The following is a 17,372-nucleotide window of genomic DNA, read 5'->3' as shown; positions in this document are numbered from 1 at the left end:
TGTAAGACACTGTAAGTTCTCCACTGCAGATGGTGATTACATCTCATCTGGATTGTTTTTGCATGCACAAAGAACTTGCCCAATGCAAATAAAATGCAGAATCAGCAATTACTTATTATCAAACTTACCCTTTCCCGAGCACGCTGGATCTTCTCTCTGTCATGGCTGAGGTTTTCAAGCATCTCCTGTCCAATCTGCTCTGCATTAAAAAATGAAAATGTAAATCATGAAAAATACAGCTTGTGACTGCAAGGTCTTAAAATGCCAAGTTAGATTCTAACAAGAGCACTTAACACATGTGGTAGCCTAATCACTCCTCCTAAGTGCAAAGAGGAATACATCGTTATATTAAATTTTAAGTTTTTCAAACAACATAAAACCGAAGAAGCAAACCAAACCAGAAACTGCCCCTCTTCAGTCTCTTGAGATTGTCTACACCCAGGGAATTGATGCTGACCTCTGATCTGTGAAACAAAGGCAAGAAGACTTTCAGACTTGCTGTAGATGCTGGGTGCTCATACTTCCTATCTATTCCTTAAGCCCAAGGAAGTCAGTAAGCCTTTGCTAAAACACCAGCCATCCTTGTACATCTAAAGACACAGAACTCATATTAGAAGAAAACCTCTCTCAGTGGCTCTCAGCGTTTACCATTGATGCTTAAATGAAAGCTTTTTCAGGCTCAGCCCAGTTACTGGTGTCTGCTTTGCTCCACCATGGACTGTTTCTGGCTGGCTTAGAGATAGGCTGTAATCTCCTGATGTTTTCAACAGCAGACAGAGACATTAATTTATAGTCATCGCCATTTGTTTACACAGGGCTTGCTTGCTTCCGCAGCTTACGCTGAAACAAAGGTTGCAAAATTATAGTGGAGAGGCCTCAAGATATGGTACAAAGACAACACAAGATGCCAAAACTTTACTCTTCAAACAACTTCAATCAAATGCTTCTCGAACACTGAAATATTAGCAGCAAGTATAGAGAAGAGATTTTAATCTTCAAAGCTCTATAGAAATATTAAGAAACCCTTCCTGTATTTCCCCGAAGGAGAAAAATAAGTTAAATCATTCCCATTTTACAGATGGGGAAGCGGGCAGAAGGAGCTGAAGCAGCTGTAGCTTTGCCTCAGGACACACAGCACGTGTGAGACAACCAGCATTTCTGTGCACATTCATTTAGGGTACTTAGCAGGCTTACCAGAGATACAAACCAAAACAATAAAACTACAAAAACATGGCTTTTTTCCCCCAAACAACAAAAAAAGTGCCTTGCTTTTGTTCTGGTGAGTGAGTGACATCCTAAATGTCATTATTCAAGGAGCCTTCAGAAAAGGATCATTAAAAAAATCACCAATATGTTAGCAAACATGATTATGATTTTTTTAATAGATACAGTCTATTTTCAAGGAACAATCCAAAGTAGAATCACCTCAAACTTTAAAAGTTTGAGACAAGCAATGTTATTTTTAAATCCATTTAACACAAGGTACACAGTCTGCCAGATAAAGTCTGAGGAAATTCATTACATATATATTTCTCTATCAGTTGCCAAGTATAGTACAAGTAAGATAAATATTTCCTCTGACCACAAATTGACATCCTCATTATGCTATCTTGTCCCTCTTGGCTCGCTGCTCTTTACTTTTAGCTGTATATACAATGCCTCCCAAAGGTGAAATGTGGTAAGATACATGGGTTTGGAGTTTAAAAGGCTGCACAGTGCAGTGCAGTTACACAAATGGCACACAAATCAGAAAGTGATTCACAAGAGCCTTGCTTATGTTTGCATGTCAAAGGACTCACAGGATGGAACTATACTGAGCTTTTCCTCATTAAAGCACTCAAAATACTGTAAGACACAAACGGAAATATGTGTTCAATATAATCCAGGGGAGAAAAAACAAAAACAAAGCAAAATCTCTTAAAAGAGAGGGGGAAAAAAAAATCAACAAATTGCCAACCTAATAGCATGAGGTGAAATGATAAAAAGTGTATTAATGCTAAAAATTACATGTATGTTTGCAAACATAAAGGAGTATGAGGTACAGATCTTCCTTCAAAGGAATAAGTATAAAATACATGGCTAAAATGGTTTGGTATCTCATGAACAAAGCTCAAAAATACCTTTGTAGGGAACAGTTTTATTTTTATTACACCAATTTTGAAGCAAGTTACTGTGGGTTTGTGTATATTTTTTTTTTCATCTTCTTCCTGTCACTGGCAAGTTCACACTCTTAGCTTTTTATAATGATTGAGTTTATTTTCCAACCATCAATGTGACAGCAGCATCAACTGTAAGTGAGGGTAAAACACCGTCACTTTGACGAATAGTGTATTTTCCTCTCATTGTCGATGACTGAAGACATCAATAAATAAGGAAGGAGAGCATGTCAGCCAGAATATCACAGAATGAATTGTTGATATGACACTTAGGGATTAAACCTTCAGCCATGAAGTTCAACCTAGCAGAGGGGTCTGAGAACTGAGATAGTTGCGTTTCTTCCCAGCAGCCTCTATAGATAAATAATTGGACGGATCATCAATTTTACAGGAGTAGCTTTACTCTACATGCACTTTCGTTGATGATCTTTGGCCTTTTTTGGGCTAAAATAACAACATAAGTTGAACAAAGAGATATGACGGAGATAACATAATCTCACAGTAAGTTTGCAAACATAAATTGACACCTTTATCCTCTTCATATCCTCATTCTACTCAAAATTCACTGATGACAGTGAAACTTGATTTTTAGCTGGAAGGTCAAGACAGTCAAACAAAAATATTATTACATAGAGAAAATAAAGACTTCTCAATGAAGACATGTCTCTTCACTTGGTTTGCAACTGAAAGCACCTGGGACTAGGAAAAATGTAGCATTAGCCCACAATACAGCTAATTACAAGCCTGATGTAATTGCTTTCTAACATTTTTCAGGTTTCCCCACAACTCTGATGTTTTTCTTCCAGTTAAAACATTCATCTATGTGGCAGATTCATGCTTTTGGTGCAATGGTGCTGTATGGATCTTCCCAGCCTACTTATAATGCAAGTCATTGAAGAAGCTACTACAGTTATGTGAAAAGGTCAGGTTTGTAAGATATACTGTAGTACAGATGCATGAATTAACACCAATACACAAACTAAAGGGTGTTGCCTGCTGCCAGTAATGGTGTTATTTCCACAGAATCTTAACAATGTCAATTATTTGGGGATTATGCCAACCTTTCAGTTGTTTTGTATGGACAATGTTTAGTATGGTGCAGTCCCAAGTCCTACCAAAGACTGAGTGGTGCTGCCTCTTCTAACTGAAATTCCCAAAGAGATGCATAAAATTATGTTTTAAAATTACAGCTAAACTGTGAGAAGCAGAAGGGTGAATGCATTTACATCATTATTATCTGTGTACTGACAGAGGGCAGGAATATTCGATAGAGCAATTATCTCAGTCTTAAACAATGCTGTGATGGCCAGAAAAAAATATTTCTGAAAAAGTACATAATATTAACAAGCATCATCCTTAAATGGTGAATGCTAAAATCCACAGCTCTAAATGTATTTTGCCCTAAAGGTTTTTTGAACAAAGAATGGGAAATCATCCTCTTTAGTGCCAAGCACTTCAAAAATGCCATGTTGTGAGTCCAACACAAATGGTGCCTGGTTCTTTTAGACTATATTATGCAAGAAAAATATAACATTTCTTATCATTAAACACTTAAACAAATTACAAGATGAATACAACTTTCCTCACTTAAAAAAAAACCAAAACACCAGCCCCTCCCAAACATAAGAAATGCAAACTTAACTTCCCTCGTCATGTGTGCACAAATTGGCACATGGCTTTCAACAGTCATGTTGAGATAAACCCAAAAGACAATGATCACTTCTAGCAATGATTTGCACTCCTGAATAAGCCCTTTCTTTTGAATTTGCTTGCAACCTGTATGCACTATTTATACATAAAAATTGTAATTATTTAATATGTAGTCCACAGAGTTTGATTTTTAATACCTATGCACACACCAAGGATGCAAAATAAGTTGTGCTTGACTAGTTTCTTTTACTTTTTTTGCCTCCAGCCATTTAAGAATTTATGTACTTTATCAGCTAAACTGATTCTGAAAGAGCTTTTTCTAATCACTCAAGTCAATAATACTTTTTTGCCCTAAGAATGACTAATATTTTTACTCAAGAGACAGGAATGACACAGAATGAGCCTCTCCAGGCTTTAGGATAAACAAACACGCACTTTTATGAATTTTGAAGAGAGACTCCCCATTTTTCTTTTCATATGAAAAACAAAATAATCCAACATAGTTTATAGAGCTCTTTTTCTCTCAAAGTGTACCCTGTGTGTTTGCATATATATGTGTGTGTATATATATGTGTGTGTGTGTGTGTACATATAAAAACATCGTAAGATGCAGCAGATATCTTGATATGATTTAAAATAAAAAAAAAAAAGCTTAAAACAAACAAAATCACAGAAAGGATGCCTGGAAATATGATTTGCTATATCTCATCATATATACAATGCAGGCATCTGAGCTATGAAATTAGAGGTTGGAAAAGACAAATTAATTTGCACTGGGAAAAGCAGAAGATCATGTTAAAAATCAAGATGGCTGTTCTACAGAATCATGAAATACACTACAAAAACCACTGTGTATTGAGTATACAGTGTAGGAGTAGGATTGAGGAACAGTTCCAGCCTGAGATCCTCAGCCCTGCCAGTGAGCAGTGCCATTTGGGGAGTGCAATTGTGTGTGGTCTTTGCACAGAGACATCACATGCTCTGAAGATGTACCAAAAGCTTATACAAGATTTTTGGAAACTATGCTGAAACACAGGCTGGGGCTTTTTTTTTGTTTTTTCTTTTCCCTAAAGCCACTCCATTTTGGACAGGTTAAAAGTTTTGATTTTAGGAGACTAGGATAAATCATCAACAGCAGTGTCTGGGAAAAATACTAGAAAGTGTTAAAAGCTCACTGTTCAGAGGTGACAGCAAGCAGATTTACAAACTTGGAAAATACAGGTTGCAGGAGTTGAAGAATTCGGGGTTGAGTCAAACACCTTATGCTTCTGACAGCAGAAAATTAATAAAGAAAGTGATGACATATCTTGAAGTATAGGGACACAGGTAAAAGTCCAATAAATTCCCCAGTTCACAGCTGACATATATTTACATTGAACAGCTGATATAATTAGAAACAGAAGTATTTAGACCATTAAGGTTATTAAAAAACAAGTACAGGGTAATACAGATAAATGAAGGATAATGTAACAGCCATAAGCCAATGGACAGACAATTTGTAGAGCATTAACAGAACAGGGGAACATGAGTTTCACTCAAATGCCTCAAGAATCTGCCATGAAGATGTTAATCTCCATGCTGCTAAGTGGTCAATTAACACAATAAAATAAAAATTAGCTACTTCTTATAGGGATTAGTTGGCTTCTTCAGCAGAAGCAAATGCCATACAGGTGGAAAGAGCACTGACAACCCACAGCATTCACCAAGGACATCCAACACTTCCACAGCTGTCAGAAGTTCAGTTGCAAGAGAGGATAAAAGAAGTTGCCCAGTCTTACTGTGGGGGCAAGTAACATCTAAAAATACTTCCCAAAGTTCCAAAGTCCAAGATGTCCACCAAAGTAAAAAATACAAACATTTTTCAAATGAAAAGGTCTCCCTATAAGCTATAATGGATGTTCATGAAATTATTTTTATTGGCCAAGAGCAAAAGGGGTTCGTTGAGACTGAGGTCAGAGAAGCCAGAAAGAAAAACATCCAGAGCACCTAATCAGAATTCAGTCTTTGTGTTTTGTTCAAAATAAAGAAGAAAAGATATTTGAGGAAGGTGCCACATGCCTTTAAGAACAAACTGGGAGCATTTCATAACCAACGCCTCCCATGGTCCAGGCCTGGTTTGTCCTTCCCCAGTAAAAAAAAAAAAAGTCACATAAATGAGAAGAAAATAGGATAAAGAAAGAAGAAAGATGACAGACCCAGTAACTTCACCTCCAGTTGCTTTTTCCATTTCTAAAGTTTCATACCTTTTCTGAAATCCTAACTTACATCAATCTGCTGGTAAAAAACAACTCATTTCTCACTAACTGATGTATTTTTTTTCTGTCTACTCCCATCACCAACCTAGCTGAGCTCCCTTACTAACATCCTCACAGCAACATTCACAGGAGGTGGCAGACTTTGATTCTGCTGAGCACTTGTCTACATTGCAGGCTGGCCATTGTTCTTGCCATGCCCCAGCCCAGCAGTGCTTGTCTGCTCCAAATTCCTCCCATCGCATCTTCCTCCCCTACCCTCTACCTTCAAGTAAGTTCTAAGGCAAAAAAGAAATCTTTCTTTAGTGCATCAATAAGTAAACAACTTGCTACCCCCCTTTCAATCACTAATAATGTACATAAAGTTGGGAGCCAACCCTCAGTGTCTTTTGCTACTTTTTAAGTGTTCCCAGGATGGAAGAAGCCCCTGCTCGCTCTGAGCTTGGTGCAGGAATGGGCGATGCTTCATTGCAGTACTGCCAGTCTTGAGCTTGTCTGAAAGTGGTTTAGCAGGGGAGAGCATTAAAAATCCTGATTGCATCTAAATTAAGTTGAGTAAATACATCCTCTAAAACTTGAGTACAAACTGACATTTAATTAAACTTGTGACTCCAAACAGCACTGAGATGACACAATGGTGATCTTTGGTTCATCTAAGGCTGTATTCATAATCATTATTTAATCAAAAGTGCTCCACCATCTACCCAGTTTGCTATAAACTTAGAGCAGTACAAATAATTACTCTGGACTCTGTATTACTGGTAATTTTAAAGACTTAAAATGTGCAGATAGAGAGTTGGCAACTTAAACTCCTGCACTGAGCAGTTTGAGGCTTGTAAAGTTGGCCCTGTTTCTAGAGCTGATCCATTCTTAAAGCAGTAAGTGCACTTCAAGACATAGAGTGAGCACAAAATAGATGAGACAGGCTATTAGCCAACCAGCAAACAGAAAAAAAAAAGTTACACTATGTTTTTAAAGGAGATGAAAATGTTTTGAAATTCATGAAGAATATTCATTGAAGAATATATTTTAAAATTGAAGAGTGGAGTGAGAATTTTTCAATCTTATTTAACTACATAACCACTACATACCACAGTATATGACACTTAAGTAGAGCAATGACGAAGAACAAAAACTGCTAGTTAAATCTGTAAGCACTGGAAGAATTTACTAATTTTTCAAACTTATTCTTTATGTTCCATTTATGTAGCTTAAACTTATCAATAGTAACAAGAGTGTTTTGCACATCTGGACATCAGTAGACCCACGAGAAGAGTATACCCTTCAACTGTTTCAATCTGAGAAAAGGCTCCTTGAAGCAAAAAGCAAAGTTATCATCAGAAGGTAAAGCCAGAATCAAACAAAATTACATTTGAGCTTGTTCAGGTTTCTCCCAACATCCTGATTTACCAGATTTATCTTGGATCTACAGGTCAATTAGAAAGTCAGGAAAGCTGGCAATATGAACAAGAAGTCTGTGCCTGTTTGATCTCTAATACTTCCATGCAGCTAAAGAGTGTTTTAACCTTTCTTGCACTGTTCAGAAATTAATTTCAAATGTGAATGGAACTATGTCCTGCTGTATTCACATTCATATTTAAACAACGAAACCCAGAAATAAAACAGCACCCAGACATTAGAAAAATAAAACAAACCTAGAAGCTGATTAATAAATAATGCCTAAACACATTGACCAAAAAGTGCAGCGGTCTGTGCATAAATAAAGCACCCTGTAAACAGTATGTGTATATAAAAATATAAATGTATAAACTTTCTTAAACATGCTAAAGCCCATGAAGCAGGTGAACAGCTCAGCAACCTCAGAGCTGGCTTCAGTGCAACTCACTCTTTGAATACGAATTAGCAGTGGGTAATAGCAGCATATTTATGAGGCCTTTTGCCTGGTCCTTCTCTCCAGTGAATGCTGTATTATTCATTGCGTGTGCCCTGACCCCAGTGCGCTCCTGTTCTGACAAATCATACTTGATTAAGACAAATCTTTATTAGTTAGCTAGTCAACTTCCCCATTTATCATTTGCAAATCCCATTCTCTTTTTCAGGTACAGTAAAAAAGTAACTGAGACCAAAACCATTTTTTCTCCATGTAAAATGAAATGCTTGTTACAGCCAGTAAGTGCAAACTGAAGCCTAGAAGTCAGTAATAGATGATAAAATAAAGCTTTAACGGCATAAATTACAAATGGGGCAAAACTCTAACACAACAGTGTACCTTGGATAGCCTGAAGAAACATTAATTAGCTCATCCTTTCAATGTTTCCCATTTTTTTCACAAACTGAATATTTCAAAATCTAAATGCCTTTAAAAAAATGCATTGCAAAGTTGGAGGATGAAAGTACTAAAGTATAAAAAATAATAACAAAAAGAATTCTGAGGAAAGTTATTGTTCAAAGTTTCTACCAATACTAAAAAAAAATCCTTTAAAAGGAAGAAAAATGAGTACCAAATTGCTAATGAAGATTCATTTTCCCTTGAAAATGCAGTATCTCTCCAAAGAAGTGGCAATTTGGAGAGGAACAACCCCTCTCAAGACAATGTTAGAGAATCTATTGAGCAACTTACAACCAGAGAACCATGTGATGTGCAATGCACCACAGTTTTGTGGTGCAGAATGTTTCTTCTACCACGACTCTGGAGATCTGAAGCAGCTACTTGGAGATGGAGGGACAAGGGGACAGAGGGAAGGGACAGGGTCTGTAACTTACTGGGCTGACTGCAGTTCAAGTTCCAGCTCTACCCCAAAACTTTATTCTCTGGAAGGATCGCAAGCAAATGCTCACTTGGCTTTATTTTTGTCTGGTGATGAACTTAAGTAGATTGTGCATTTTATTATGTTTTGAATTTTGGTTTTCTACATTGTGATATTTATACCCATCAATTAGAATCTTCATTTGAAATACACAGCAATTAAAAAGCCTGCACCAAAAGGACAAAACACCAAGAAAAACATTTCAGTGCTCCTTACCCAGCACACTTCTTACAGTCTTCCTCCACTTACAGCTTTCCATCTCAAGTTATTTTTCCTTTTTGCCTTTGTTTTTATTATCTTTTTTCTCTTTTTTTTTTTTTTTTTTTTTTTTTACCCTGCAGGACCAGTGCAGCTATGGATTCCGCTGCTTTTTCACACACATGAGCTAAGTGCTAGTTATTTCCATCTGCAATGTTTCCTTTGATTACACACAGAGTAATGCTGAGAAAACCACTGCCTCACTAAACCCACAGCAAGGTTCAGAGGAAACAATGAAAAATACTTGATGGCCTTGCAAATCAGTGTTATCAGGAGGTATACAAAAGGGAAAGAATCCAGACTAATTTTAAAATCCTGGTTGAATTTGCAGCACTATGTGTATATATATATAAATTTAAAAAAATATATATATAAATTCAAAAGTCTGTGTTCTTGTACTTGAAAAACAAAGATATTTCTTCTGGAAATTGCTGAGATGGAAAAATAGACTAACCCATAATGGACGCACTCCTCAGAGCGGACTCATGTTTTAGGGATCAAGTTAAGCTCTTCAGGTGGTGTTTCAGAGGTTGACTTACATGGGGCCTTTATTGCATAAAGGCACAATTTGTTTCTAAGGCATCCCTGCTAGGAAAAAATTGTTGAAAAACCTGATTTTTCAGTAAGTGCCTAAGATGACAAGTGTGACTTCTTCTGATGGAGCAAGCCAGCAACACTTATCACACATTTTGGCACCTGTACATTAGACCACCACTCTATGAATTGATTTAGGGCAGACCTGGAGATTTCTAAACACAAACTGCTCCAGAACAGAGCAGTTTACTGCATGAGGCAGCAGCTTCTGCTTGGATGCTCCCAAAGCAGCAGCCTGGAGTGCTCCAAGTGTCACCCTAGCTTCTGAAAACATCCTGGGTCCCCAAGGGTTTGGGTCAGGATTAGTAGGGAGGCTCCTGCTTGCTCCTGGGTGCTCCCTGAACTGCAGCTGGCACAGACATGGGCTCTGGAGGGGCCACAGAGCAGTGCTGGCAGCTGAACAGTCACTGTGGGGGTGTCCCAGGCTTGGGTGCCATCTCCTCTCTCTCCTGGTCTGCCAGACTTTCAGCATGCAGGGCATGCCCAGGTGGTTTGCTGTGGGATGTCATTAACAAATTTGTGGGACTTGTAGGCAGGCCACTGTTGGAGTTTATTTGTGTGGATGGTCTGTATCCTGCAGACAGAATGGATTTAGTATGTTTTTCTTTGCTGTACCTTAATTCTTGATTTCTAGAAGACAATTATGAGTAAAACATTGTCCACCAGCCCTTAGCCCATACAGTAAAGAGACAAATATCTGGATTTTCTGTCATGCTCAAAGATCAAGAACACAGGGAGGTAAGGTCAGATTTGAGAAAGGGCCCTGGACTGCTGGGTTCTGTATTTGAAATGAAGTCATGCCACCTATGGGCAGGTACCATCCAGCCCAACATCCTCACTGACATTACAGACCTGAGTCCATGGCCATTCGCACATTTTACTGCTGTTTTGGACACCAGTAAAATATATAACAAATTGATCTTTCTGAAATATCTTCAAGCTATCTTTAATGTTGCAAGATAGGAATTTGAGAGAACAGAGTTGTAGTACTGTCTCAGGCACTGCTGTACCCCTGGTAAATTCTTGTGCCTGCTTCCCTGGCTCTAAAATGGGTGTGAAGGAATCCACATTAGTCAAACACTGTGTAACATTAAAATAATCATTTTCCTATGGAAGGCACTTAGCTTCTTATATATTCATTTTCATTACAACTACTGGTTTGAATGCCATTTTAATTTAAAAAAAACCAAGATTAGATATTATTTTAAAATTAAATCTGAATTGGCCCACTCTCCTCAACTACAGAACATTATATTTAATCTAATAAGGGGTTTTTAGATTATTCGAACCCCAAAATATAATTATCCCATGATCTATTGAATTGTTAAATTATTGCAGAATGAGAATTTAATGCAAACACCCAGTTTACCAACATAATTTTGCTGGAAATTCTCAAGAAGTGTTAAACCGATGTCAGTGTCTCAGTAATTTCGCAGTTTAAAAACAGTTAGAAATGTAATGACTACACTGCACTTGATTAAAGCATTTACAGCTCTAATCAAAAACTGACAGCAAGATCAAAGATGTTAACTTAAATCTCTCTTCTAATTATGTTTAAAATGCCACACCTCAGGCCTGTCTCTCCTCTTCTTTTTCAAACCAAATTCTGCTTAAGAAAGATCTAACACTTCTTAACAGTTCATTATCCAATAAAACTATTCAAAGCTTAAAAGCAATCTACACAATTAGTCAGGACCTCAGGGAGTCCACCGGTAGTCTTTATTACAGGGCTTCATATTAAAACACCTTAATTATATTTGTCAAATGGATTTCATTAAAACCCATCGTCACTTTAATTTTCATATTTTGACAGTGCTGGCATAGCATTATTACCACCTGCCAAGCTACGAACTACAACAAAATTATCAAATTCCTTCAAATACTAAAGCAGTTTCTTTTTGTACCTGACCAATGATTTTCCTCTTTTTGGTGAAAGCACCATAATTAAGAGGAATAATTAAAATTTCATATTCAAGCAGCACACAGGCAAGCTAAATGTGCAGTGTATCTGTTGCAGGTGTGTAAATAAGAACCTATATGGATACCTGGTTGCCAGGAGCACATAATACAAAGGTAGGGCACATATACTGAAGTGCTTCTGAATAATAAAGCCAAGACTTCAAACAGAATGCACTATTATTTAATCAAATGACAACCATGAGGATTTGAAAGTAGAGGACATTTTAACTTCTACTCATTATACTGTCATTTTGCCACAACAGATCTGGGGATTATGACCATATACTGTAACCACAGTTTTATTTCAGATTTAATCCATGGAGGTTCCACTTGACTTTAGACAATCACATCGAAATTTAATAAAAACAAAAATTTTCATCCTCTTTCATACAGTTAAATACTGTGACAGGGCTTCTGATATTTAGGATACATTTCCAATGCAGGACATACCAGTTGTTGGTTGATTTTTTTCTTAGTATTCAATGCCACAGCAATTAACGACTTCAGATAATTACCAATAATATAAAAGGTAGGTACCAGCATCTGTCATGCAACACAGTTTGGACTGTTAATGTCATCTGGGATATAGAAATAAATTGTGTCCTCTTTTTTGTTATCTGAAATACTGTACAGAAAACTGAATTTATTGTTATTGTGCATATATTTACAGAGCTAAATTCAAGCCTGATTAACTCCATGCTCTTCAGTGAACATGTGTGTGAGATGACTTTGGCCCACAACAGATAAAACAATGGCGTGCAGATTGCAATGGGGAAAAGAACAGAGAATTTTCCTTTCTTCCATATAATCATAGCAAGAAATAAGAAATTAAGAGGTTTCTGCCATATGTCTAACACACTTCACTGCTTTGTACAAAGGTCTCAAGAGTAATGATCTCCGTGTGTTATGAATATTTTAAGACTTATTAAATGTTCTTGGATTATTTTGAGTAAAACTATGGGATTCTAAAGAACTGGTTTAAATGACAATCAAATATTATTCCTACTTAAGGTGAAATAAAAATTTTATAATTATTTAATGTATTATCAAGGAGGAAAGCTTCAACCTCTTTCACACCATATCACAAGTTTTAGCAGAGGAATTGCTGAAGACGTGCTGGGGTCTATTTTATTTAATTTCTTTTATTTCTTTTATTTCTTTTCATTGGTTTAATTGCTTTTGAATTACAAAGAAATAAAGAAAGAGTACTTACAAGCAAGGGACTATGAGCTGATCACAGATCTCTTATTTGATTTTTTGGCAAGTCATCCTATTTCTTTTATCCTATTTACTTTGTCTGTAAAACAGGGGTAAATAATGTTTCTACTAGAATTCCACTGAAACAAGCCAATGCCCACATGCTGCCTAGCTTCTGTTACTAGGACATCTTACAGCAAACAATCAGAATTTTCTGGCGTCTCTTGTTCAACTTCAAACTATCATGACAGCCTTGGGGGTTTCTCTCAGAATCCCCCTAACCCTGAGACAATCTAGGAGAAAATCAGTGTTTTGGAAACAATCCCAGCCCAAACCAGTGTAGGCTTGCTTCTACTGACCTGGTGGGAGCCAGCTCCTCCAGCTAAACACTAGGATGGATGGAGGGATAGGGAAATTTCCCACATGGGGAGCTGGTGGGTGAGGGAAGCTCACAAGTGCCTTTGACACAACTGGTCAGGCTTTCCCCCTTGAAATCTCCTCCTCCCTCTGCACCCAGGCTCCTGCCCTCTCTGGGAGGGCTGTGTAAGGCTCTGCCTTTGGTTTCTATTCCCCTCCACAGATCTGCAATTGATTTATGGCTGGAAAAATCTCATGCACCAACTCAGTTACTAGTTAATAAGGGACAGATTTCCCTCCCTGCTACAATGCTCTCTGTCACTCCTCAGCCTTCAACTCAAATTCAACACAACACAGCAATTCCTTGTCCCCCAACATGTCTCCACACCATCTATTCTCATGACTTGCAATATGATTGTCTTCCTTTCTACCAGCCTCAGCAGCTTTTTTTACTCAGTTCTTTTTTTTCCATCATTGCATTTTGGGCAAGCTCTCTGATTCTTTCTGCATGACATCAATAGGAAACAGACTGGTCTCAGCCACTCCTTTCCTAAAACCCTCTTCTAAGCTCTCACCCTTTATTTATATTATCACACACTTTTGTTTTAGCCTTGACAAAAAAATCTATGCACCACCCACAATAATCTAGAACTTTGCTACAAACACTGTTTTTACTATCATACTGGTCTTTTTCCGTCATGCCACTGTCTCTTCCCAGTTCAGCATATGAAACAATAGCTACATTCCTTTTGTAGCCAATCCCTTCATGGTTTGACTTCTCCCATTGTCTATCAGCATATTAATTCCTCTCTCAGCTCAGATATCATTCACCTGTTAAATTTTTACTCAAGCATTTCTGCACTTTCTCCCATGCTGCCATGACTGAAAGGAGCTGAGCATAAACAGCTCATCACCTCATCCCACTCTTGCAATCTCTGGTCTGGCTTCTCTTGTCAATTGATATACCAGGGATAATAATTTCTTCACAGTCCATGGAAATCTCAGGCACAACCATGCACCTGTGTGTTAGCTGAACTTCTAAATGTCTAGTCCCAGATGTGTAAGCAATAGCAGAAAATCTAGTGAGCCCGTGAGTGTATCATCCACAGGGGAGGAGGAAGGTACAGTAAGAAACAAGTTAGCACCACCTGTCTTGAGTGTTTCAGAGCAGGTGTGACACAGGGATTTATGATGTACACTGCATTACTGTGAGGTTTTACCTTCCTAAAGCAAACACTATCCCCCACAAGCTATCAGCAAACAGAATGTAAATCTTGTTGTCACGAGTGAATAATTTATTAAATTGACACTATTACTAATAATTACAGAAGATGTGCCTGTTTTTCACTCCTGACAAACAGGAAGCCAGCCATGTTTCCCATTTCAGCAACGATACACAAGGAACAATTCAAAGTGATGCTCGTCCCTGGCTGGCACGTATTCTTTACCATTTGAAGTTTATTTGATACAAATGAGGGTCTACAGAACCCTGCTGACATGAAGTCACAAAGAGCATATACATTTATGAATACTGCATTTACTGCACTCTGTATGCGATGTTTGTTAGGTCTCGGGGCTGAAATCACAGCTCTGAATCTATCTTGAAGATGTTAAGGATGCGTTGTGAGCTTTTGCTTTCTCTCCTCCTGCCCCCCAAACAAAACAAAACATTACCACAGCCTTCATGGCTTTAATTATTAAGTTTATATTTTCTGTTTTATCTTAAATCCCATAATGGAAGCAACCGGGATTTTTTTCTATCTCCTTGTTTCCTTTTTTTTTTCTGTAATAGTACACACTCTTGATGTAGGAAGGAAATGTGAAGACAGAACAATCCAGCTGGATTAGACATTTTTGAAACCTACTGCCAGCAGTGAGCTGTCAAAGCCAGCAATCAAATGTAACCCTGGCGAAAAAGAACTGGGGACTGCTGTGAGGAGATTTACTTAGAAGAAACTCTCAAATAGTGCTTTCATGTCCTGATTCTCCTCCCCTGAACCAGTTTTATACCTGCTTGTTGTCTCCCCCACCCCCTTGAAGCTACACCTGGTTTACAGTCTATGGTAGGAATACTTTCTCTATTCCAAAATTAACTATTGCATTTCTATGGCCTCAGTGCAGAACACCTTGAAAAATACTTATTGTTCTCCTCCTAGATCTTAAAATCTACGAAAATGTGGGGTAGCTATTAATACAGAGATCTCCACAGTATGTCCAAGAGTAAAAAGTCTTATTACCATTTTTTTTTTCAGCTCAGAAGCTGACAAAAGAAGGATGTCACCAGAAGTCAGAAGGGTAAGAATTCACTATTCTGACCTTACTCCCACTTTTCTACAAGACCATAATTATATAAAATTTATATTCCAGCTTTTCACCAGAAAGCTGTTAATAAGAATAAGGACAACTTGGTAATAAGCACCATTAAAATTAAAAGTCACAAGAAGATATTTTGCTGTGGCAATGGAAAGGAAAGCAAGACAAAATTTAAAGAACTGACTGAAACGTGAAGACAATTTAGGAAGTGAATCTGGGATACTCAAGAACAGGGTCTCAGACAACCAGCGGGGAAAAGCAAAGACCAAGACTAGGTTGACTAATTATTACAACAGCAAGATCCTTACATTACAAAAAAAGGTTTTTCTGGATTATAAGAGAAACTACTACAGAACAGGAGAGTAACATCTGAATTGTGGCTACAGCTAGGCTACCAACATGCCTGAGTCTCTCTCCACTATAAAATGAAAGTAATGCTACTTAATTATTTTCTAGCAATGGCATGAAAATTATTGATTAATACAAATGTTTAAGCTTCAAGAACCCTCTGGTTCATGCAGAATCTGAAATTTAATGCAACAGTCAAGAAAAACTAGAATTACAAGAGTGTCCAATTTGTGTGACAAGCATATTCTTTCTGTTGGAGAGAAAATCACCTTTAAGACTGTAAGATGAGGAGCTACAGAAGCCACTGTAGATCCACATAGTGGAAAAACTTACAGAGTCAATTGAATAGTTTAGTTTCACAGTTTGTGATTTGAAAATTCAGTACCCCCTTAAATTTTAACCAGAATAGAGAATTTATAGGATACTGGCTACTTTCCCACTTTTAAATTGATCAGGCATTACAGTTAATAACCTCCCTACACCATAGAAATAAATAAAGAATGTTGCATCTATTCTAATTTAAAAACTCTTATCATCATTAAGAACACAGTTGATTTAGTCAGAAGTTCCATCTATTATGTGCTGTAATGATTTAATAGTGCCAATTAGATCTATAGTATTCCTAGACATGGAGGAGTTGCAGCTGGAGCTCTGCCGACCAGTCAACCAATTTTCAAAGGATATTCAAAGGTCTGCACCACTCTATTCTAGATAGAAGATTAAATTGTAAAGGAAAAAAGAAGCAGGATTTCAAAACAAGTATTCCAATATGACAAATAACTCTTCTCCCTGGGCTTTGCTTTTGTAGAAAAGAGAAGTATTTCACGCTCCTATTCCATAAGTAGCTGGAAATGCTCTGCATATTTTAATAATGACATCAAATAACTTGCTAATTCAAGATACTTTAGCCAGCCATGTGTCCTAGTGAGAGACAATGCATGAGCCCTTTAAAGTATGTACAATACAGAATATGTTCCTTGATAATGTCATTAAGCCATGATGACATGTAGCAAGCAATTGCTGGCAAAGGTCAATAACCTGATCCATTTATACAACGAATGCCTGTTAAAACAGTGTTTAAAGAACAATCAAATGATTGATGACCATAAGCTCTATGTTGGCCATGATGTGCTGGGTGCATACACGGCGTGCTCTGCAAGCACTCCACGTACCTCTGCTGCTGGGGGGGAAACTGCTCTGCCAGAAAACAAACCAAAATGTTTAGACAAAATTGCTGACAACAGTAATTGAGTAAATAGAGGTCTGAAGATGCATTTGTGAGCACTGAGCACTAAAAATGTGATGCTGATCTGAGTAGAGCTCAGTTTGAAAATAAGGTGCTCTGGACAAAACAGTCTGCAAGCACCCTCTAAGTTCCATGTCACAGCCTGGAAAAAAACCAGAAGTGACCATCCCATAGAGCTCTATCACTGATTTCTAAAATTCTTAATTTTTAATTTAAACTGATGCATTAAAATGTAGCTTGATTTCATGCACATTTCAATTGCCAGCTCAAAAGC

At 37.5% G+C, this 17,372-nt stretch overlaps 1 protein-coding gene across 4 annotated transcripts in view; it reads right to left on the bottom strand.

Moving 5' to 3' along the window:
• Positions 1–17,372, bottom strand: part of VTI1A (vesicle transport through interaction with t-SNAREs 1A) — a 258,947-nt gene that overhangs the window by 103,056 nt on the left and 138,519 nt on the right. For all 4 annotated transcript variants that reach the window (XM_039708805.1, XM_039708806.1, XM_039708803.1 and 1 more), the window contains one exon: positions 129–199. In XM_039708805.1, coding sequence (XP_039564739.1) covers positions 129–199 — 71 coding nt within the window. The remainder of the gene's footprint in view (positions 1–128; positions 200–17,372) is intronic.

The sequence above is a fragment of the Passer montanus genome, unplaced genomic scaffold (genome assembly GCF_014805655.1).
Source record: "Passer montanus isolate IOZ18808 unplaced genomic scaffold, ASM1480565v1 scaffold21, whole genome shotgun sequence".
NCBI classification, from domain to species: domain Eukaryota; kingdom Metazoa; phylum Chordata; class Aves; order Passeriformes; family Passeridae; genus Passer; species Passer montanus.
Note: the sequence above shows the minus strand (reverse complement) of the source record. Positions and strands in the feature narration are given on the sequence as shown.